We start from the raw sequence: 22,357 nt of genomic DNA on the forward strand, positions 1-22,357 counted from the left end.
CGGCTTACCTGCTCTATAAGCTTCCTTGTATTGTTCTGCAAAGGCTTTAATACAGTCAGGTATTATCAAGAAAACAAGAAGAAAAGAAACGAATGGCTACTTTTAAATTAAGTTAACCCATGAATATAATCATGTGGGAATGAATTATATCTGTGTCCTATTATTTCACAATTCCACTCTGTGATTGCCGTCAGCAGCGACGTCCGTTTGTTTTTAGTCTTTGTGATTGCATACTATAGTGATGTTTGTCGTTCTGTATTAATGTTTCATACAAATCTTTTACTTCTGTCGCAACACACTGACACATATCTATAACATACAACAGAGACATGTAAGTTATTGTGTTATTATTCGGTTCCGTTGCAACGCACGGGCACTCACCTAGTTAGGATTACGTGCGAAGGAAGATAAACTTGTACATATGACTCAGGATCTAGAAAGTGACAGATTATCACTATTGCAACAACTCAACCGATTATGTGTTTATGTTGATTTTGAATGATTTTTACCTAAACGAATTTTATAGAAGCTGGCTAAAAAGTTGAGCGTTTGGTTCAGCTTCTAGCTTCTGGCGGCCAGAAGCTCCCCAGAAGCTGAACCAAACAGGGGCTTCAGCAGCTCTCCTACTAGCCTACACATGTAGAAAAGAGGAGTCATCGGGCCACCGTAGACGTAGCCCATTCGAGGAGCCTTCACATGTGGACGCAAACGAGGATGTCTCTAGAAAGCGCATATTTACCATTTCTTCTTCTCACCATACCCGCAAAAAGCCCAACTGTCAGACTCCTCTCTCTCCTCTGTATTCAACTAGAAGCACCCTTTTTCACGTCTGCATTGGCGTTCTACTGAAAGCAGCCTCTTCCCATCGCGACGCGAAACGTGGACCACACTTCGAAAACCAAGAGATTTCCACATCTGCATCCGTCTTGTGCTGAAAATAGCCTCAAAGAGGGCAACGAACGACGCATACTTTGCAGCGCTATGCCCTTTAGACCTTCACATACCAATTAAGGTCAAGTAGAGTTGATGATAGCTCTTGTTTTGGTGAATTAGTCGTGACATCGACGAGTATCATTTGTTTTTGTTGTGCAGGTTTTGCTGCAACTGCAACGTGACAGTCGGCTAGGATGTCAATCGATCGGTCTAGGCAAAACCGTCTGAATTGGAGACGATGTGGTTGGCTTCGACCGTCACGTTGGGTCGTGGCTACTCCTTCCTGACAAAGCGCGGTTGGTACCAACCACTTGGAGGCCACGTGGCAGCCTGTGATTTGTCCATTCAATTTTAATCTTTGAATTTGAAAAAAATCCTAAATTTTCCAAAAAAAAAAAAACTAAAAATCTTGAATTCACCAATATCAATGTATAAATAGAAGAGAGGTCATTGCCTTCATTCACACACTTTCACCTCTAGTTCTTAAGTATTCTCCTTCTTCCACAAACTTTCATCTCCATTTAGGGTTTAGGGTCTTGGAAACCTCTATTTCGATATGGATCTGAGGTGGAGTCCTAACTACGAAACTTTTCGCGGACTTGCTCAACGAACAATCTCAATAACGTCTCGACTATCGGGACCCATGTGAATGATGACATGAGAAGGCTCAACATGTTGATCGTTAAACGATTGACCAAACAATTAAAAATATATAACCAAGGTAACGAGGAGGGGGACGAAGAGGACGAAGAATAATTTTTATAAACTTTGCACTTTTATTATTTTTAAAATTTGTCGTATTTTATGAACTTTGTTTAATTCATGCCGTTTTATTTTTTAACGAGCAATATATTTTTAATGTTTTTCTATGTTTTCATACTTTGTTTGTATTAAAACAATACAACTAATGTTTCATTGTGCATAGAAGTCTATAAAAGAAAAGTTGGTGTGACGTTGTCATGTTTGTAGGCTGGCGTTAAAGGCTGTGTACTGAAAAGTTAGTGTAGATAAAAGTTGGCGCTGGTAGATACCGACTGATCAATAGTGAGGTGGTAGTAGATATAACCCACTAGGGCTGAAAACCAGCATTACACTATTGTCATCTCCCTATATGACCCGTTAGATCTGTGTCAATGGCGACCGGTACCGACTACTGGCATGGTGGCCCAGGAGGTCGATATTGACCTATTCGAGCGCAGCGTAGGGTAGCATGGCTGGTCGATCAGCTGCTGTAGATCGGTCGGTGTACACGTTCGCGTAGGAGAGACGTGGTTGATATCGACGGATCGGTACCGACAGGCGCGTTGGGGTCACGATCACTGCGGATCGGGCACGGTCGGTACCAATAGTCTGGTGTCCACGTGGAACCCTGCAATGGGTTCATTTAATTCCAACCATTCCAATTTGAAAGAAAAAAACTGAAAGAACTTGAATTCATCCTATAAATAGATAGACTTTCCCTTCATTCACACACTTCCACCTCTAATCCTCAAGTCTTCTTTTTCATTCACACTTCCATCTCTGTTTAGGGTTTAGAATCTTATGAACCTTCGTTTCTATATGGATATGAGGCGGAGTCCTAACTACAAAACGTTCATCTCCAATTGTCAATTTTTCTCCTTCGTTCACACACTTCTATATCCATTTAGGGTTTATGATCTTTGGAACCTCCGTTTCTATACGTATCTGAGATGGAGTCCCAACTATGAAACATTCATCTCCAATTGTCAAGTCTTCTCTTTTATTCACACGCTTCCATCTCCATTTAGGTTTAGGGTCTTCCGAAGATCTGTTTCCATATGGATCTGAGTTAGAGTAATAATTACGAAACTTACACCTCCATTTATGATTTGGTTTCTACTGTATCATATACTATATGGTTCTGCAGCTTAGATTGTCTACCATTTTCAGGACTTTCAGACAAGAACATAAAATGGTACAATACCTAGATACGATTGTGGCCACCACACTACATAAGAAGTTAAGAAGCATGTACTTTTATTATTGTTTTAAATTTTATGAACTTTGTTTAATTCGTGTAATTTATTTTTTAAAAACGTGCTTTGTGATCGGCGGCGAAGGTGACGTGCTGGGGCTGGCCAGCTGGTGCCGCCCGCGCCGTTGGAAATGATGATGGCAAGGAGCAGCACCTCAACTCCTTCCTCGATGCTGCGCTGTCCGCCTCCTCAAGAGTCGAGTTCAGGTCTGTGTTGGCTCGTCCTGAGACTGTGACCTCGCTGGATTCTGCGGATCTGGGCATAGGAATATGGCGTCGCGCGGCGCTGCGGATGTGGCGGAGAGCAGGGGCAAGCTGTGGCTGACCACCGGTGTCAATCGGGCCGGCAAGCTGTAGTACAACGTTGAGGAGATCGGGTACACCAACTGTTCGATGAAATATAACCGTATCTGTGCAGCATTTGATTGTAATATATACTGCTCGTATAGCCATGGTGTGCTGTGCATCCAGCAGACCAGCCCAAATGCTGCACTGCGTGAATCACTGAGGCCATTTACTACCAATGTAGTATGCATGAATTGCTTGTCGTTGACTTCATTTTTCAGGTACTCGAGTTTTTTACTAGTGAAGGCGCTTATTGTCTGATGAAAACGTGCAGGTTCTTGGCTGAAAGAGGTGCCTTGATTCTTCTCATTGGTAAGGATGAAACCACAGGAACTGAAGGCATCCGTGGAAAGCTTGCTGGAGGAAATTATGGTTGCTCCTGAGATACCTTCTAGGCTTATAAGCACTTGAAATCGCTTGGATATATCGTTGGAAGGTTTGGTGTTCCCTGGACAACGAATCATGGTGGTACTTGTGGACCATTGCTCCCTAGATGAATATAGTTGAGCCATATTTTTTTGGTACCCAAAGTCTCAAATTGGCATGAGAAGCAATTTAAAATGGAACTAAATAAGCAAGCGCAAAATCACACAATGAATGAATGAATAATAAAATCTGCAAGGCAGAAATCTGCTGATGCAAACAAAACTCAGTTGTATAAGAGCATGCTTCTGAACATTGACACGACAATGACCAAATACAAACTCTACAAAACAATCTGGCAGCTCATAATTTAAATCTCATAGCGCACATAACTTCTGAACATTGATGTGAAGATGGGCATCTCCCTAATACAAACACTACAAAACAATGTTGCAGATCATCCTTAGAAATTTGAAACAGAAATGATAAAGGGCCTCAGCTTCAGAACACTGACATTTGCCGTACCTTGAGATACTTTCGCACAAGCGCACTTTCCTATCTATTGCTTTTCCAGTTGAAAAAGTATTGAAGTATTAAATTCTGAACATACTAAAGTAAGGATTTTTCTGCAAACTCACAATCCAGCAATTTGTTGTACAGTCCAGATTGTATGTTGGAAGGAGAAATCATGTCTAGCCTTTGCTTCTTGTTCACCTCTGATGATTTTATTTCTGAGGCTGCACCCGTAACTTTCGAATTTCCAACTGCTACAAATGCTACTCTCTTCCTAGACTCGGGCTTCAGGTGCTTCCGAGTACTAAGGGTGTCAGGAACTAAACGAGCACTGCTTTCATTTTCTAGTTGCCTCCCCTTCTGAGAATCTCCAGCATCATTGCAATGAATCATTTTATCCGGTTGCTCCGCTAGAGCAGTATCTGTCTGTCTGTCTGGCAAGTTCGTTTCTTCTAGGATTTTCATATCTGAAATTGGTCACAAAATAGGGCCATGGAATTCAAAAGAATGCCTTGAAGTTAAAAACCATAGAATCATAAAAATAGAACCAGTCATGTTCTACATAATAAAAAAATGATGCTGAAAACCATTTGTTTCATTCTCTAAAGCAACAGTTGACTTTCAAATTAAAGTTATATAAATAACTAATCAAATGTTGCTCCATATATACCTGTAGTAACATGCAAAACCTGGTGCGTGTCAGTCAGAACCATGTTAGCTTATCATTCAAGTAGGTTGTGAGGTTAGCATTAGAACACGCGTCTGCCAAATCACCATAAATCATGCCATAATGTGTGAACTGTAACTGTTTAATATACACTCTAATGTGACATACTTCCAAAGATTGATGGACTAACGTCAAAAGTGATACTCTCGCCTTGGTAGTTCGTAGCTAGCTTGGGAACCATGGGTATAGAAAAACAATTCAAAATATCTTAATATTTAATTTGAGCTATGCTCTTAACAATGCAATACACTACAAAGTGCTTGTTTTTCAAACCAAATCAGCAACAAAGCACCAAGGATTCTCATGATTCATGGGCATGTCAGCTAATTCTGACAAAGGCAACAAAAAAAAATTCAAGATCAATGGATCATCATGCATTTATTGTGACAAATAGAAGATAAAGCATTTTAACCTTCACTAATCAGTGCAAGCGTTTCATACTGGACTGTAGATTCAGGATCGCGGCACTTCTGATTCTCAACTTGGGTCTCCTGAGAGATATCTTTAACCTTTTCATGCAAAACGAATTTATCTTTTATCCATACACACTCCAGAACTGTACATGCATCATTCATAGAGGGGTAGTACTCTCTGAAAGCCTGTAGAATAAGAGAGAAAAAGAGGCAAAATTATTAAGCAAAATCATTACATTTACTAGCAAGATAAGTTTGTGTGAAAAGTGAAAACATGGTCTCAGGAAATACGGCTTCTCCAAGATATACAAAATGACATCATTGCTAGCGTGGAAGTAAAATACACCTGCACTCCACTGATGCTAATCTTAACAGCCTGCTTCCTTTCAGTAAGATCAGTGACCTTATTGTATATAGACACAACATCAAGTAACATCTGTGAAATAAGTACCAGAGGGTCAGTGCCTACAGCAAAAGCTATGTATAGAAAACAGAAAGAATATAACAATATTAGCTAGCATGTGATTCCAAGGAGACTTTCCTAACCTATTAGGAGAGCGCATGTCAGCAATTTCAAACCGAATTAGATTGATATAATATTAGCCATGCTTATAGATTAAAAGCCTCACCTGTTGGATCAGGACCCTTACTCGTGCAAGCAAAGAAAGCACAGCCGTGCAAAGATCAACGAAGAATGATCTAGCAAGTAAAAATGTTATCTGACTGTAATCTAGGTTAAGGAACTTTGGACATCTTTCAATTGCAAGAGAAATTTATATTTGTTTCCTTATGAAGTTATGATGATAATGATATGATCAAGGCCAAGGCAAGACATGTAGGGTGTGTTTGGTTTGAGGAATAAGGTGGTTCATCTTGTTCTCACTCTTCATTTTTTTTGGTCTGGTCCGTGGAATGGAATGGATTGATCCATCACTATCTCATTCCTCATAAACTAATAATTAGTACATGCTCCAGGAATGGGATGATTACTTGATTCCACAAAAATCCATGGGATGCACTCATGAAGCATGGGATGATTCCACAAACCAAACACACCAGTATAGTTTAATGCAAGCCAAGTGCAAGTGCAAGTGCACAACTAGTCCTATTTGTTACCTAAGAAACTAAACAGAAGCATGATGTAGCAAGCAGAATAAAAAGGATACATTGCTGCCTTCATAACAGGTTCAGACATCTGCAAGGGACCGAGAAATTTGACTGAGGTTTTATACGATATTAAACTGGGCAAAGTATGAAATCTCACTTCAGGCCTATACATAAGTCAAGATTCCAATCACATTGCTCAACAAACAGAAAACATACCTGGGATAACAAGCGGGCTACACCCAAAAGCCTCTGGTGATGGCTGTGGTTTGCACCAGGTTTCTTCTTAGTCTGCCTATATCAGAATTCAGAAAAAAATGTAAAAAACCAAACATTGAACATTCAAGTAACCACTAATCAGAGCAAGTGAAATTTGCAAGAGGCGTAAATAAAATAACAGACTGACTTGTTGGGGACGAGGATCGTGTTGGCCGGCTTGCGGCATGCGAGAACTGGGAACACGGCGTTGAGGACCTCCGCGAGGCCGGCGCCGAGCAGAAGCTTGAGGTCCCTCCTCACCTGCGCGCATAGAAACTCGCCACTCGCTTAGCGGGGTGGGAGGTTTCATCAGGAGATGTAGAGCAGTAGAGGAGCGACCGGGCCTCACCTTGAGGAGGTATTGGAAATAGGCGGCGCCACGGTGCTGGTTCCGGTGCTTGTACACCAGGCGCTCCAGCACCCCCGCCTCCGCCTGCAGGTGACGCAGAGCAGCCCGCAACCGCTGCTCCTCATCGCCCTCCCCAGCAGTGCCGGTCTCCGACCTCAGCGGCATGGCCTACGGCGTGTGGCGGCGGATGGCCTCGTTCGTAGCGCGGCGCGGAAGTACTTTGGGCCAAGATGGGTGCGATGGTCGTAGAATCGAACTTTGAGGACTCGACGTACGTATATGGGCTGTATCGTCTGACCCGGTCAGATGTCTGTTTGAAACACAGAAATTTTATTACAGTTATATATTACAGAAACTCAATTACAGTTATATATTCTCAAATATTTTATGCATATTTTATTTTTGTTTAATCTACTGTTCCTATAGTCCCACCCCCTCACAATGTGTTAGTAAATTTTCTATTTTCTATTTTAGTTAATTAATAACAATATTATTTGTATCTTGATTTATTATCCTTCTTTTATAATAATAGTAGAAGAAAAATATTTTACACTGAGAATCTGAGATATGGTGGCAATTGTTACAATCTATATAGTCTAGTTTCCCTAAGACCACATGTAGAAATTTTAATAAATCTCAAAGGTCCAATATCTATGTCTTCTAATGGATTCCACGAGTAAAGATGAAAGGCGCAACATTAATTAGCAATATATAGCGTGTGAGTATTGAATTAGTATTTTTCTCTTTTGGTTGTTGCGTTATCAATAGTTTCTCCATCACAGCGTCTACGTACACGCGCTGTTCGAGAGGTCTCCAAAAATCTAGTTCTTGCGAAAGATACACACCTCATGATTCAGTGTCTCTGTTCACGTTTAATCTAACTACCGATTTATGTTCATGTTGTTTGAGGTGACTAGTGTACGAGCTATACTCACACTATTTTTTGTATCCATGTTATTTAATCTGAGTTATGTACGAACTATGTTTATATTTGTTTTAAAGATTGTCGCTGTCTGTGTTCTGTTATTAATCTAAAACAGTGGCGGACGGAATTCAGGGGGCCAAAAACCACATGACAAAATCAACTAATAAACAACTACATTATAAACAACTACTGCCGCATAGCCGCATAGAGTTCAAGGTGTCAGTTATCAGTTATGCAAAATTGCAAATCTAGCATAGCTTGTTTGCTTACCTTCCTGACTGCTTGCCTTGATGGAAGGGAGCGGAGACCGACGGGCCGGGTCGTCGCAAGCGCTACTCGCCTGTGCTGCACCGGAAGACGAAAGCGGATGAGCGAGGCGCCGGGGCCAACGTCGCGCCGGGCCGGGAAGTGGACGGAGGCGCCGGGCACTGTGTGCCGCCACGCCGGCCGCCAGGGCTGGGGCTGGTCCCTAGACGCTGAGCCTGGATGCCTGGACCTGGACGGGCACATGCATACAAGAAGCCAAGAAGGCAAGAAGTGGCGGCGGCTTGACAATTGACAGAGAGAGGCACATGGGAAGAAGCAAGCCGAAGATAGCTATTGGGCCTCGGCTTGACAAAGAGAAGGCCCAATAAAGTTGATTTTAGTCTATTATGCCTTTTACATTTTCTGTATTTTATAGTAAATTATATTACACATATAAATACTGTCAAAATTTCAGGGGGACTATGGCCCACTTTGCCCCCTGTGGGTCCGCCCCTGATTCTAAAAATTGTCTACTTTTCAACCGTAAACACTAGTATAATAGTACCATATGATCCACTGATCCAGGGGGATGGTGTGGGGCGGCGTCCGGCGTGGATAGGAAAGGATCGAACTGTATCTGCAGAGGACGTCGCTTTCTTTCCTGCACACAGAGGCGACCTCCATCTGAAGAACGCTGTGAGTGATGGACCATGGCCCATGGGACCTCTGTAGGCTGTAGCCCATGCAGGTGGACGATGCAGCTCAACCACCGATCTGCCTAGGGACACAGTTTTGGTCATGCCAACTCGACAGATGTGGATCGGAGCCATTGTTAAATCTGAGAACCATGTATGGGAACGGGATCCTAGACTGCTGCAGAATCGATCTGCTGGCCCTGGAACAATGGCGTTTCCCGCGTACAAATATTCTCTCCCAGCCAATACTACGCGCAAATGGGCACACCGCAACGGCCGGCACTACACTCCACGGATCGGCCGTGTAATCTTGTGAGCTACACGGCAATCCCTCCCAGCGATGCGCGCTTGTCCTCGTGTGCCCTCTCGGTGCCTCCTCTCAACTGGTGTCTCGTCGCTGCGGCAGCAGGCCGTCGCAATCATGCGCGCTGTCGCCGTTCCCAAAAGACAAGCGGTGCAGGGACAAACCTGTCTGTCCGGCCGGGGTTGCCGCACCGGTCGTGCCTGAGAGCACAACTCGATCTCGCCGCCGGCCGATCCCGCCTCGCCATGTGTCCCTCGGCTCGGCCTCGGCGGCATGATCTGCGCATATGCAACATGATGAGTTACCGAGCATGGGATGGGTGACGAGGGGTGGATGGCATCATGGTAGAGGCAAGTTGTTGGGTCCATGCTTCGTCGCCGAAGGTCTTATAGGAAGAAGCGGTCTTCGGCTGAAGCTGTTTGCATAAGATGGCCGAAGGTTCCTCTTCATGAAGCTTCGGTATTACAAACCGACTTAAAGATAGAATGACCTTTTAGTCCATAAAGGTCTGAGTCAATGTTGTAAACTTTTATAAGGGGCATACTTGTAATTCCTCACAGGCTGCGTCCTGTGCCTATAAATAGTGAATAGTATTCCTTTACTGTTCACGGATTCTGGTAATTGTAATCGCATCTTTCGGGAACCAACCTTTGCCAAGGCAGAGGTATTATTGTATTCAATGATTCAATATATTAAGTAAATACAATATAATTCGTCTATGATTTATTTACCCTTTTATACACTATACCACAACCTAGCTATAACGACTTACTTACAGTCGGTATAAACCGTTATAGCAACGTACTATCAGTCGCTATAGAGTTATACCGACTAACACTTTCTGACGCTGTAAGTGGCGTCGGCATAAACATATAGCGACAGACATGTTTATACCGACGGACGGTTAGACGTTAAAAAGATATACCGACTAACATATTTATCTCGACAGACAGTCTGTTAGAACTTATACCGACACACTGTCTGATGCGATATATGTATTTTTACCGACTAACAATCAAACGCTACGACTATATGAGCCTAAAAAAATATATTACTAGCAGTTTCCAATTATCATCAACATCAGATAACAATTGTACTGCATTCATACATAGCAATTGTACTGCATTCATACATAGCTCATGTTGACATAGCTCATGTTTTCATTCATGACAATAACAATTGTACTGCATTCATACATAAAGTTCACAAGTTTGCTTTTGTTGTAATAAAGATCAAAATAAGTAGCAACAACACTAAGTTTGGCTTGTGAAAGCTCAGAGATACTAGCTAGTACAACCACATGTTGGTTTCACAATTTTAAGTTCACTTGCAAATTTCTCTTTTGGAGAAAATACAAAACAAAATATCTAGCCATCCATCTAAAAGAACTTTTGATCTTTCTTGTTGTAGCATCCATAGGCACCACCGCGATCTGCTTGCTATTGTCATCATGGAGTAAACAAGTGACTTACTACCTCTAGGACCTCCCTCCTGACAAAATTAAAACCCAAATCATTAGTAGACTACTTAGAAATCCATTCCAAAATAAACTATAGAATAGATACCACCATTGCTCCATGATTAAGCTAAATATACAATAGTTGAACGCAACAGAACTGAATGATCACAACACCTTGCTGCTGCTTATTGAGCCGCATGAATTTTAGAGAGCGGCTACTCAAGTGTCCTTGCTAGGGTCCGTGCTATGTTGATCAAACAAGTGTCCTTGCTGCTACTCAAGGACACCTTGCTGCTACTCAAAATATCAAACTAGAGAGCATCAACTTCTATCAATGATCCATACAAACAACCCTTGAGTTTTTAAGAAACAAACCAGCATACCATGGAGATCATTTGCTAGCTTAAGTTTTCAGTTTTTATGTGGATAAGATGGAAATGTTAGTTGCAATATAGTAGTATAAGCTAATTTTAATTGAAATAATATGAGGTTCCTAATTTCTGTGGTCATGCAGTCAAAAGAGATCAAAAAGGTCTTGACGATATCCATGGAAACATATCTGCTAATGTAAGTTTTCAGAACCAAAACTGTTGTATCTAGTATTTCTCATAGTACCTGCAATTTTTTTCTACTCACTATAACTAACAACTGGTAATGAAAAAACAGCTGCAACACTAACCTTCTAGGGCGTTTATTGAGCTGAAAACCATTTTTCCATTTATAAAGCTGCAACTGGTACTACTGTCAGCATGATTTTGTCATAGGCTAACATTTTAGATAATGTTGACCAACACTAATTGTTCTGTTAGTTTTGAACTTTGGTTCATAAAACTTTTGATATGTCTTTTCCTAAACCACAAATATTCCTAGTAAACAACAGTATATAGTACTACAAACCTCCTACTTCATGCAATGATTCTCAACTCTCCTGCACATTTGAGAAAAAAATATTTGAGTATGGCATGCAAGATAACATAAGTTTTTCAAACCTTTGTTAGAGCTGATGGGTGCAGCAATATAAACTGAATTTATTGTTTCTTTTTCTCAGAATGGAAAGGACCACAGGGTTGAATTGATTTATGCTAGTAGGTCAAGTATTAGAACTTTGATGGAAGAAGAGATGGCCAGCAGCACACAGCCCTTGAAGCAAGCACAAAGTTATGTCGCTGGGATATGCTCTGAAGATATTGATCTAAACTTGGCTGGAAGTCCCATGGAAATCTACAGACCTCATACTGAAGGCCAAGAAATCTACAGCTACTGAGCTCAAACAAGGAATTGTTTCTGATGCTTATGCAAGATCCAAGCTCTAGGTTGTTAGAATGTCGCCAAAACCTTTACATGTCACTAGGAAGTACCAAGTTAGACTCTGAAGATTATGACGAAGGAACTGAGTTGCAAGGTACGACAGATAGTCTAGAGCAGTCAGCGACTTCTCCAAGTAAGATGAATAGAAGGCATAATTCTTTCTTGAAGGAGGATATGTTGGTCACGAGGAAGCCACCAAAGTTAAATGATGGTTCTCGTGGCCTTAGCAGAATAGTAATCTTGAAGCCCAGTCCTGCAAGAGGTCATAGCAGTCTTATCTCAGGTAGCGCAACTTCGTTACCACTATCAAATCATATTGACAGGCAAGTTCAGGAAGGCAGTGATAAACATGATTGTCATTTCTCGCTTAAAGAGCTTAAAATGAGGCTAAGAATTGTCATTAGCAATAATGAGAAGGATCACCAGTTAAACTCCACGAGTAGTGATTTTCATGAAGCTGAGGCTGATTCTGGCAAACTCCACGAGTAGCAAAGTAGCATTACTAAACTAAAAGGTTAGGAGACATAAAACTTGCCTGGGATCGGACGACAGTACTGTAGCCGCGCCGGCGCTTCTCCGCCTGACTCGTTCCAGTGCGGTCAGCCTTGCTGCAGTAGCAGTGGGGCGCCGACGGCTTAGAAATAAACAGCTTCGCTCAAGACGAGAGAACTGTCAGGAGATTTCCCATGGCCCACTGCTTAGAAAAAAACAGCTTAGCAATAATATATATATAGATGTACAATATAAAAATGTATTAGAAAATTTAAGCCAGAATTTGAATCCTAATAAGCCGTCAGCCATCTCTGGTGCAGTCCCCTAGTGGTGCTGGTACGCAGCAGCTCCGACGTTCCGTAACCGTGTCTCCCTGGCAAGAAAGGATTTCCCATCGTGTTCGTGGTCACAAGACCAAAAATGCCAGAATGGAGAGAAAGCGAAGGCTGCTCTCCCTTGCACTAGCTGCGGACCTAATCCAATGAAGAAGCGCCATGAATGCGGCGATGGCGATGGCGCTGTCGTCTCGGCGTCGGAGAACCCCCAATCCGCCCATGGCCCGCCGCCCTCGGCGTTGGTCCTCATCGTGGTCTCGCCAAAAGAACACCAATCAAGGACAGAGAGGTAGAGAGGCACAGCTTGGAGGCAACACACGCACCTGGGGACGGCGGTTTGGCGGCCGGCCTGCTTGGGCGCGTGGCTGAGGACGGCGTTGGGGGCCGGCCGGCTTGGGAGCGCGGCTGGGGACGACGGATTGGCGGCCGGCCTGCTTGGTCGCGCAGCTGGGATGGCGTTGGGGGCCGGCCTGCTTAGGCGCGCGGCTAGGACGGCGGTTGCGGCCGGCCGGCTAGGGCGCGCGGCTGTGGACGGCGATTGGCGGCGGCGGCTGGAATCACGGGAAGGGAGATAGGGTTTTGGGCTGCGGTGGCGCGGCTTGTATTTGGGCCAGCAACTAATTTGCGTGCCACACATGTTTTTTGGCGACTGACAGTGAGATGCTATAGGTATGAATTGCCGACTGACAAAGGGACACTATTCACATATAAATATAACGACTAACAATGAGTTGGAATATAGACATATGCCGACTCACCATCTGTGGCAATGTATACCGACTAACAATTTGATGCTAATTCTCTATTTATAGCGACGGTCGTCAGACACTAATTTGGTGTTGTGGTATAGTGATACCCTTTATTTTATGTTATCTTATACAATCTATTAAAATTGTATTACGAAGACTTGAGCTTCGTAATTATATTCTCACCAACCTTCGTCCAAGGCTCATTATCCTCAAGGGAATAATGTTTCATGGACGAAGGACGTTAACATTTAACATTTTATGTTGCCTTGTTCTTAATTCATAGCATTTGAGAACAAGTCCCCAACATTGGCGCCCACCTCCGGTGAACTCACTTCCACTTTTTGAGCTGATGGCTTCGTTCAACGATCAAGCTGGAGATGCTTCGGGCCCGAAGCTGGTGCTCCCGATTACAGGTGGTTCGTCCTCAGAGACAGCCAACAAGAAACAGAAGAAGGAAGCACAGAGAAGGGTACAGCATGTTGGGGTGCAAGGACCCTTCATCAAGTCAAGATGGTCTCACATTCCTATTACCTTCTCCCAAGAAGACCTTCAGCTCAAGGATTACCCACACAACGATGCCATGGTTATCTCTTGTGTTATCAAAGGATTTCTGGTCCACAATGTCTTGGTTGACACAGGCAGTGCAGCTGATATCATATTTGCTAAAGCCTTCAGACAAATGCAAGAGCCAGAAGATAAGATTCACGATGCTACACATCCTCTCTGTGGCTTCGGAGGAAGACAGATTGTAGCACTGGGCAAGATCACCATGTCGGTGACCTTCGGGTTTATAAACAATACTAGAACTGAGCAAGTTGTGTTTGACATTGTTGACATGGAATACTCTTACAATGCAATTATTGGTCGTGGCACCCTCAATGCTTTCGAAGCAATTCTTCATCCTGCTTATCTTTGCATGAAGATACCTTCGGATCAAGGACCCATCGCTATTCATGGAAGTCAGGAAGCTGCCAGAAGGGCCGAAGGAAACTGGACTGACTCAAAAGCAATCCATAACATAGATGGAGCTGAAGCTTGTGAACAATACAAATTCAGAAGGGAGAAAGCAGCTTCAGCAGATCAGCCGAAGCCCATGCTCTTATGTGAGGACATAGCAGAGCAGAAAGTGCTGTTGGGCTCTCAATTATCCGAAGAACAGGAGAAAACCTTGATAAGGTTTTTGTTCAACAACAAAGATGTTTTTGCATGGTCAGCCAATGATCTCTGCGGAGTTAATAGGGATGTTATTGAACACTCGCTCAATGTTGATCCATCCTTCAGACCCAGAAAGCATAGGCTTCGGAAAATGTCTGATGATAAGGCCGAAGGTGCTCGTAATAAGTCAAAAGACTCCTCAGTGCAGGAGTTATAAGAGAAGTAAAGTACCCAGAATGGCTAGCTAACACTGTTATGGTAAAAAAGGTCAATGGCAAGTGGCGAATGTGCATTGATTTTACAGATCTCAACAAGGCTTGTCCGAAGGACAAATTCCCATTGCCAAGGATAGACTCTTTAGTTGATGCAGCAGCTTCTTCAGAGCTCATGAGTCTGCTAGACTGTTACTCAGGCTACCACCAAATCTGGATGAAGAAGGAAGATGAGCCGAAGACTAGCTTCATAACCCCAAGTGGCACATATTGCTATCTTCGGATGCCTGAGGGGCTCAAAAACGCTGGAGGAAGTTTCAGCAGAATGACTGCGAAGGTTCTCCAATCTCAGATAGGCAGAAATGTGCTAACTTATGTTGATGACATCATTGTAAAAAGCACGAAACAGGAAAATCATATTGCTGATTTGCAGGAGACCTTCGCCAGTTTCAGACAAGCTGGCTTAAAGTTGAATCCAGAAAAATGTGTCTTTGGTGTAAAGAAGGGGAAATTTCTTGGATGCTTGGTTTCAACAAAGGGAATTGAAGCTAATCCAAGTAAAATTGAAGCCATACTTCGAATGGAGCCACCAACCACAAAAAAGGGGGCCCAAAGATTAACAGGGAGGTTGGCATCTCTTAATAGATTTATATCCAGATCAGCATAAAGGAATCTACCATTCTTCGAAGTGCTGAAATCAGCCGAAGTCTTTCAATGGGGACCAAGCCAACAAAAAGCCTTCGAGGAGTTGAAGCAATATCTGATAGATTTAACAACATTAACTCCACCAACGCCAGGGGCTCCTTTGTTATTATATGTGGCAGCTTCACACTCAGCGGTAAGTGCAGCACTTGTCCAGGAGAAGCTTGATGGTCAAGTCAAGAAGCAGGTCCCAGTATATTTTGTATCTGAAGTTCTTAGTATATCAAAGAAAAACTATACAGAATTAGAGAAGGTGTTATATGCTGTTTTGATGGCATCCAGGAAGCTTCGGCATTATTTTCAAGCATACAATATTGTTGTTCCTTCTTCGCAGCCGTTGAAGGATATTGTGAGAAATAGAGAAGCTACTGGGCGGATTGGAAAATGGGCTGCAGAGCTCAATGAATTTTACATTGATTATGTGCATAGATCTTCGATCCAGTCCCAGGCGTTAGCAGACTTCATTGCTGACTGGACGCCAGGGGCTCAGGATGAAGAAACGAATAAAGATGCCGAAGTATGGACAGTGTTTTGCGATGGGTCTTGGGGAACCTTCGGGGCAGGAGCAGCTGCTGTGTTGGTCTCGCCGTCCAAAGTTAAAACCTATTATGCGGCAAAACTCGATTTCAGTTGTACAAACAATATTACTGAGTACGAAGCCCTGCTTTTGGGTCTTCGGAAGCTAAAAGCAATGGGTATCAGAAGGGCCATACTTAAAACTGATTCCCAGGTTGTTTCGGGTCATATTGACAAGAGTTGCAAGGCTAAAGATCCGAAGCTTGAAAAATATCTGGATATGGTTCGAAGAGTTAAAGCTTCCTTCGAAGGATTTTCTGTCAAAAATATCCCTCGAGGACAAAATGAGCATGCTGATTTGCTAGCTAAGTCAGCAGCACAGGGGCTGCCCTTACCTTCGGATGTATTCTTCGAAACAATAAAAGCATCTTCGGTGGAACTTCTTGAAAGAGCAGTCCTCAATATATCTCCTGTTTATAGCGAAGATTGGAGAACTAAGATCATCTCTTACCTTCAGGGTAAATTCCTTTCAGATGACGAAACTTATAACAGGAGGATAGAGGCAAGAGCTCGTTCATATGTCATGATAGAAGGGGAGTTGTACAAGCATGGAGTTTGTGCTCCGCTACTCAAGTGTTTATCTAGAACCGAAGGCATAGAGTTGATGAAAGAGATACATGCAGGCCTGTGTGGATCTCACATTGGATCTAGGCTGTTACTTGGAAAAGTTTTCCGTCAAGGGTTTTATTGGCCGAAGGCAGCTTCGGATGCAGCGGAATTAGTTCAAAAATGCGAAGGTTGTCAGAAATGTGCAAGAGATCAAAAACAACCTTCGTCCTTGACACAACTCATACAACCCATCTGGCCATTGCAAAGGTGGGGCCTTGACTTGTTGGGTCCATTACCACCGGCCCAAGGGAACTTAAGATATGTTGTAGTGGCTGTGAAATATTTTTCCAAATGGATTGAGGCAAAGCCTTTAGCCACAATAACTTCGGCCACCATTCAAAAGTTTTTCTGGCAGAATATTGTTTGTCGTTTCGGGGTACCAAAGGCCATCACTGTGGATAATGGAACACAGTTCGACTCCGAAGCTTTCAGAGATTTCTGTGAGCAAATTGGTACGAAGATCCATTTTGCATCAGTCAGGCATCCGGAGTCAAATGGGCTCGTTGAAAGAGCCAACGGCATTATAATGACAGGAATAATGAAGTTAATCTTCAATCAACCCAGGGGAAAGTGGCCAGATCAGTTAACCAAAGTGGTGTGGAGCCACAACACAACAACATCAAGGTCTACAGGCTTTACTCCATTCAAGTTATTATTCGGTGACGAAGCAATAACTCCGGAGGAAGCTAAAACTGGATCAATAAGAGTATTAGCTTCGGCAGAATCAGGTTCTGAAGATGCTTATTCTGTGGAAAAAGATGCTTTAGAAGGGATCAGGCTTCAAGCTGTGGAGAATATCAATAAATATCAAGCCGAAACAATCAAATGGCGAGATAGAAAGGTTCGGCTAAAGAATATTGAGCCAGGACATTTGGTACTTCGGAGAGTGGCCAACCCAGACACAGTGGGCAAATTACAGTTGAAATGGGAGGGACCTTTCTTAGTAACATCTTCGTCAAGACCCGGTTCATACAGATTGAAGGATATGGACGGCAACGACATTCCTAGATCTTGGAATGCGGATGAGCTTCGGCGATATTATGTGTAACTTGATGTAATTTTTTATGTTTTTTCTTTTTTATGGCACCCTTTTCCTTTCTAAAGGGGGAGAAAGGTTTTTAATGGGGCCATCATATGTAATTTCCTTTTTTAGCTTTTATAAGAGCAAAATCCCCCAAGGAATGTAAATGTAAAAGCTGAGAGCGCACCATCGAGTGCCGAAAAGTAAAAGGCGAAGAAGCTCCAAAGTCGTTCCTAAGGGAATGCAGAGCTTACAGCGAAAAGTCAACGCTGATTCCGCCAAAAGTAAAAGGCGAAGAAGCTCCAAAGTCGTTCCTAAGGGAATGCAGAGCTTACAGCAAAAAGTCAACGCTGATTCCGCCAAAAGTAAAAGGCGAAGAAGCTCCAAAGTCGTTCCTAAGGGAATGCAGAGCTTACAGCAAAAAGTTAACGCTGATTTCGCCGAAAGTAAAAGGCGAAGAAGCTCCAAAGTCGTTCCTAAAGGAATGCAGAGCTGATGTGTGATTGTTTCTAAGAAAATAATGGCTGAGAGTATGGCTTCGGATATGTGTTTGGGCATTCATTCGCACATTACATTACATCATAACATTTGCATTCATAAACATTCATCCAGGCATATGTAGGATAATTATCATCATGGCATAAGTGGTTGCTTCGGCATAAGAGAAGAGCTTCTTCGCGTACAAAAAGGAGAGCTTCGGAAGAAAGGGAAATGTTGTTTTCTATGCTTCGCTGTGTACGAAAAGAAGGGAAGGTGTTTTTTCGCCTTCGGCTCAAAAAAGATAATTTCGTCCACAACAAAGCACTTCATATGCATTAATGGAAGGGTAAGTGCATAATACAAGGTATGAACAGAACTCATTAAAGGCAAGTTTAGTTACATTCACAAAAAGTTATCTCAAAAATTTCCTAAGTCTGTCTACATTCTACTCCTACGTAATCTTCGAGGGATTTTAGCTTCGGCATCATTCTTTTTAATCATCGACTTCGGCTTCGTCATCCTACATGAATTAAGTTGTTGTAAGTCAAAATTGAGCTTGAAGAAAGAGGTAAGCACAAGGTATGATTTCTTACTGGTTCAAGATGACTCCGAGCTTCGTCTCCAGCTTTTTCTCGCCCGCCTTTTGTCCATATCATTTTTACAAATCTATTGGAGATACTTCGGGCGAGATCAGGAATGTCATCTAGGATTGATGGTGATAAAGTGAAATTGGGCCTATTGACAATCTTTCCATGATCGCAGCCAGCTTTTAGGAAGGCTGCAGCAGTGCCTCGAGAAGCTACCCAGGCACAGAAGTCACCATGCCCAGCTATAACTTCGTCGAGCTCATCAATTTCACCCTCAATATGTTCAAAGGTCTTCGGTAAATCTTCAGCTGAGGGGGTGAATTTCTCACTGCTGGCTCCAACTGAGTGGAAGATTTTTCTTAGTCGTTGAATGCATTTGTTGCTAAATTCCAAGCATTTTTCTTGAAGGCCCACCAATAGTTTTTTCAAATCTGAATTTTGTTGAGCTTCGGCTTCGAGTCTAGCATTAAGTTCCTGCTTTTCTTGCTCAAACTGCTCAAATTGGCAGAGAAGCTTCGTGTTCAGTTCTGTTATTTTTGCTTCGGCTTCCGCCATTGAACCTTCAGCTGCCTGGAGCTCGAAGTTCTTCTTCTCAATAGCAGCTGATTGCTCCTTTATTTTGCTTTCTAAATTTTCAATTATAACTTCGTGCTTCTTGTCTTCAAAATCTTGCTGCATTTTCAAGGCTTTGCTCAGCAGCATACTCTGCACGAAAACAACCTTCGTAAGACATGTTTTCGTTACTAAAAACAATAAAAGTTAAGGGAAAAGTAGTTCACCTTGAAATTGGAATAAAATAAACTACCAACGATATGTTGTCGTCGGTAGCGGCTAATGTCCACTTCTAGCTTCGGAAAACCGATACTCTTTGACAGAGTACCGATAACTTTGGCTCCAGTTTGGTTTCGGATACAATCTAATTTCTCATCATCAATACCTCCGAAGAGGAGTGCTCCTGGCTTGTACCCGCAAGATTTGGCATACTCTTTAAGTTCTTCTATTTCGGGTTTTGACAATTTTTCTCCAACTAAATTTTGAAACAGGAAGGCTTCGTGTTCTGAAGCTTCGTCAGCAATTTCCTTTCCTTTCCCCGACGCTGCGGCCGTGGCCTCTTCGGCGGCAGTGGTGGCTTCTTCTGTGGCCATGTCTAGCAGTATTTTGTCAATATGTTCAATTGTGCTCTCCAGGTTCAAATCTTCAACTGAGGCAGCTTCGACAGCTGCGACCTCCGAAGGTGTGATTTCAATATCTGTCCTTTCTTCAGCCGCTGGTGTCTTCTGAGCTGAAGCTCTTGGCGGTGTCTTGTCAATGACCTCTGTCACACCGATGATTCTCTGTCTCTTTACTTTAGTTGTTTTCTTCATTTTTTCGGGCTCTTTTTCCTTCTGAAAAAACTTTGTCAGTTGAGGCCTCAAAGGACTTAGCTTCGCAGGCAGGGATTCAGTCATTACCTTCAAAATTTCCTCCACATCAGTGGCAGAGGGTGATGCGGGGGTTTCTTCTTCGTCGGATGTTTTTCGCTTCGGAGAAGACGCTTTCCTCTTCTTCGGAATTTTCTTCTTTGGTGGTTCTTTTTCATCTTCATCTAAGGCTTCAGTTATCCTTTTCCTTTTCTGGCCTCCGACACCTTTGTTCAGATTTTCATAATCAGGGTATTCAAAACCCAAGGCGTCCAGCACTCGATTTAGTCTTCGCTTCGGACGGGTGCCGAAGGCTGCGGTCATCAACTGATCTTCTTTTTTGGAATAATTGCCAAGTATTTCATTGCACATTACTTCAATTGTATCTAGCCACTCTTGGCAAGGTGTTTTAAAGTATTTCTTAAACTTGAAATGGTAAGGTAAACGCACAAGTTCACCTTCTTTCTTCTCCCCCTTTAGCTTCGACATTTCCCATTCTTTCAAACTAGGAAAAACTTTGAAAGCCAAAAACTCCTGAACCAGGTCTCTTGTACTGATATGCTCTGAAATAATTCTGAATTCATTCAGTGCTGGTTGTGTTGGACCTTCGGGTGTCATGTTGCAGCGAGGTCGGGTTTCTCCGAAGATTAGTTCGAGTGGACTTTGCACAAGCTTCTCCTTGTCGTCATCAACCTTGACATAGAACCACTCCGACTTCCAGCCTGCTGCCCATTTGCTCCGGTAACTGATTACAGGAAACTTTGTGGTTTTCCGATAGGCGAAATTATAGCAACCAAAATTGTCGTGCAATCCATCCTTTCTAGCCTTCGTCTGATAATGCAGCTCGTGAACCCGGCAAAAGCTGTCCGCAAATGGCTCCACTGCTTGGCTTCAGAGTGCCCAGATATAAACACTAAGCCTAACGATAGCGTTAGGGGTCAGCTGGTGAAATTAGATACCGAACCTCTTCAGTACCTCTGCAATAATCCCATGTAGGGGGAATCTTAATCCAGCCTTTAGAAAGCTTTTGAAAATAACAATTTCATCCTTCTCCGGCTTTGGGGTAGTCTCTTCTCCCCCGAAGCGTAATAGCTTTTTCTGATTTTCATTAAAAAAGTCCGACTTTACCATCTTGGAGAGATCAGCCTTCGAAACAGTAGATTTCTCGAAGTCCAAGTGGCTGGGCTTGCTTGGCATGGCAATGCGATAATCATCTTCGGGATCAGTTTCCTCAATATCTTCTTCTTCTGCTTCGGTAATTGCTTGTTCTGCTTGTTCCGCATCATCACTAGGGATCTTTTCTGAAGTCACCAGCCCGGATCGTTGCATAACTTCGGAGATGGGAGCAGTCTCCGAAGCTTCAGTTTCGCCCCCCTCACGCTCTACCCTGGCGGTAGAACGCACTCTGGCCATTTAATTATGAGTTTGTGGAAATTTAATACTTTTTTTTTCTTCTTTTTTCTTCCAAAGTTTTTTCTTCTGACGAAGCAGGCTTCAAGCTGGAGCTTCGTTCGATTCCGAGAGTCAAGCTTCGGCGATGGCTAAAAATTTTGGCAGCAAAACAGTGCAAATAGCAATGAATGCTGTGGTAACTTCACACCCACTCGTCTGTTTATATAGTACTGCAGGTAAGAAGGCGAAGCGCCAGGATTTTTACACCAGGCGAACACCCGCTCGCACTCACTGTGTGGTGGACCGCAGAGACCAAACAGTAACTCTGCAAGGTGGGACCGCTACGTGCTGGGGAACTGAATCGTTTCTCGAACAACGAGCTCAGGGAAGGTGTTTTTTAGACCTTCGGCTCCCCGAAGCTTAAAGAGACTTTTTTCATGGATCAAGCTCGTTACGAAAAACGATCTAGCACCGCGAAAGGGGCTACTGTTGGGTCCATGCTTCGTCGCCGAAGGTCTTATAGGAAGAAGCAGTCTTCGGCTGAAGCTGTTTGCATAAAATGGCCGAAGGTTCCTCTTCATGAAGCTTCGGTATTACAAACCGACTTAAAGATAGAATGACCTTTTAGTCCATAAATGTCTGAGTCAATGTTGTAAACTTTTATAAGGGGCATACTTGTAATTCCTCACAAGCTGCGTCCTGTGCCTAT

The 22,357-nt window shown here is 43.0% G+C and overlaps 1 protein-coding gene across 1 annotated transcript; it reads right to left on the bottom strand.

Annotated features, from left to right (window-relative positions):
• Positions 1 to 3,860: 3,860 nt before the first annotated feature.
• Positions 3,861 to 8,693, bottom strand: LOC103632978 (uncharacterized). Its single transcript, XM_020541162.2, has 9 exons — positions 8,197 to 8,693; positions 7,002 to 7,311; positions 6,801 to 6,913; positions 6,614 to 6,689; positions 6,457 to 6,485; positions 5,920 to 6,013; positions 5,637 to 5,726; positions 5,290 to 5,476; positions 3,861 to 4,617 (listed from the first exon to the last, which is right to left on the bottom strand). Exons 2-9 carry the CDS (start codon positions 7,164 to 7,166, stop codon positions 4,247 to 4,249), a joined length of 1,125 nt encoding a protein of 374 aa, XP_020396751.1. The 5' UTR covers positions 7,167 to 7,311; positions 8,197 to 8,693; the 3' UTR covers positions 3,861 to 4,246.
• Positions 8,694 to 22,357: the final 13,664 nt, after the last annotated feature.

The sequence above is a fragment of the Zea mays genome, chromosome 7, assembly GCF_902167145.1.
Source record: "Zea mays cultivar B73 chromosome 7, Zm-B73-REFERENCE-NAM-5.0, whole genome shotgun sequence".
NCBI lineage: Eukaryota > Viridiplantae > Streptophyta > Magnoliopsida > Poales > Poaceae > Zea > Zea mays.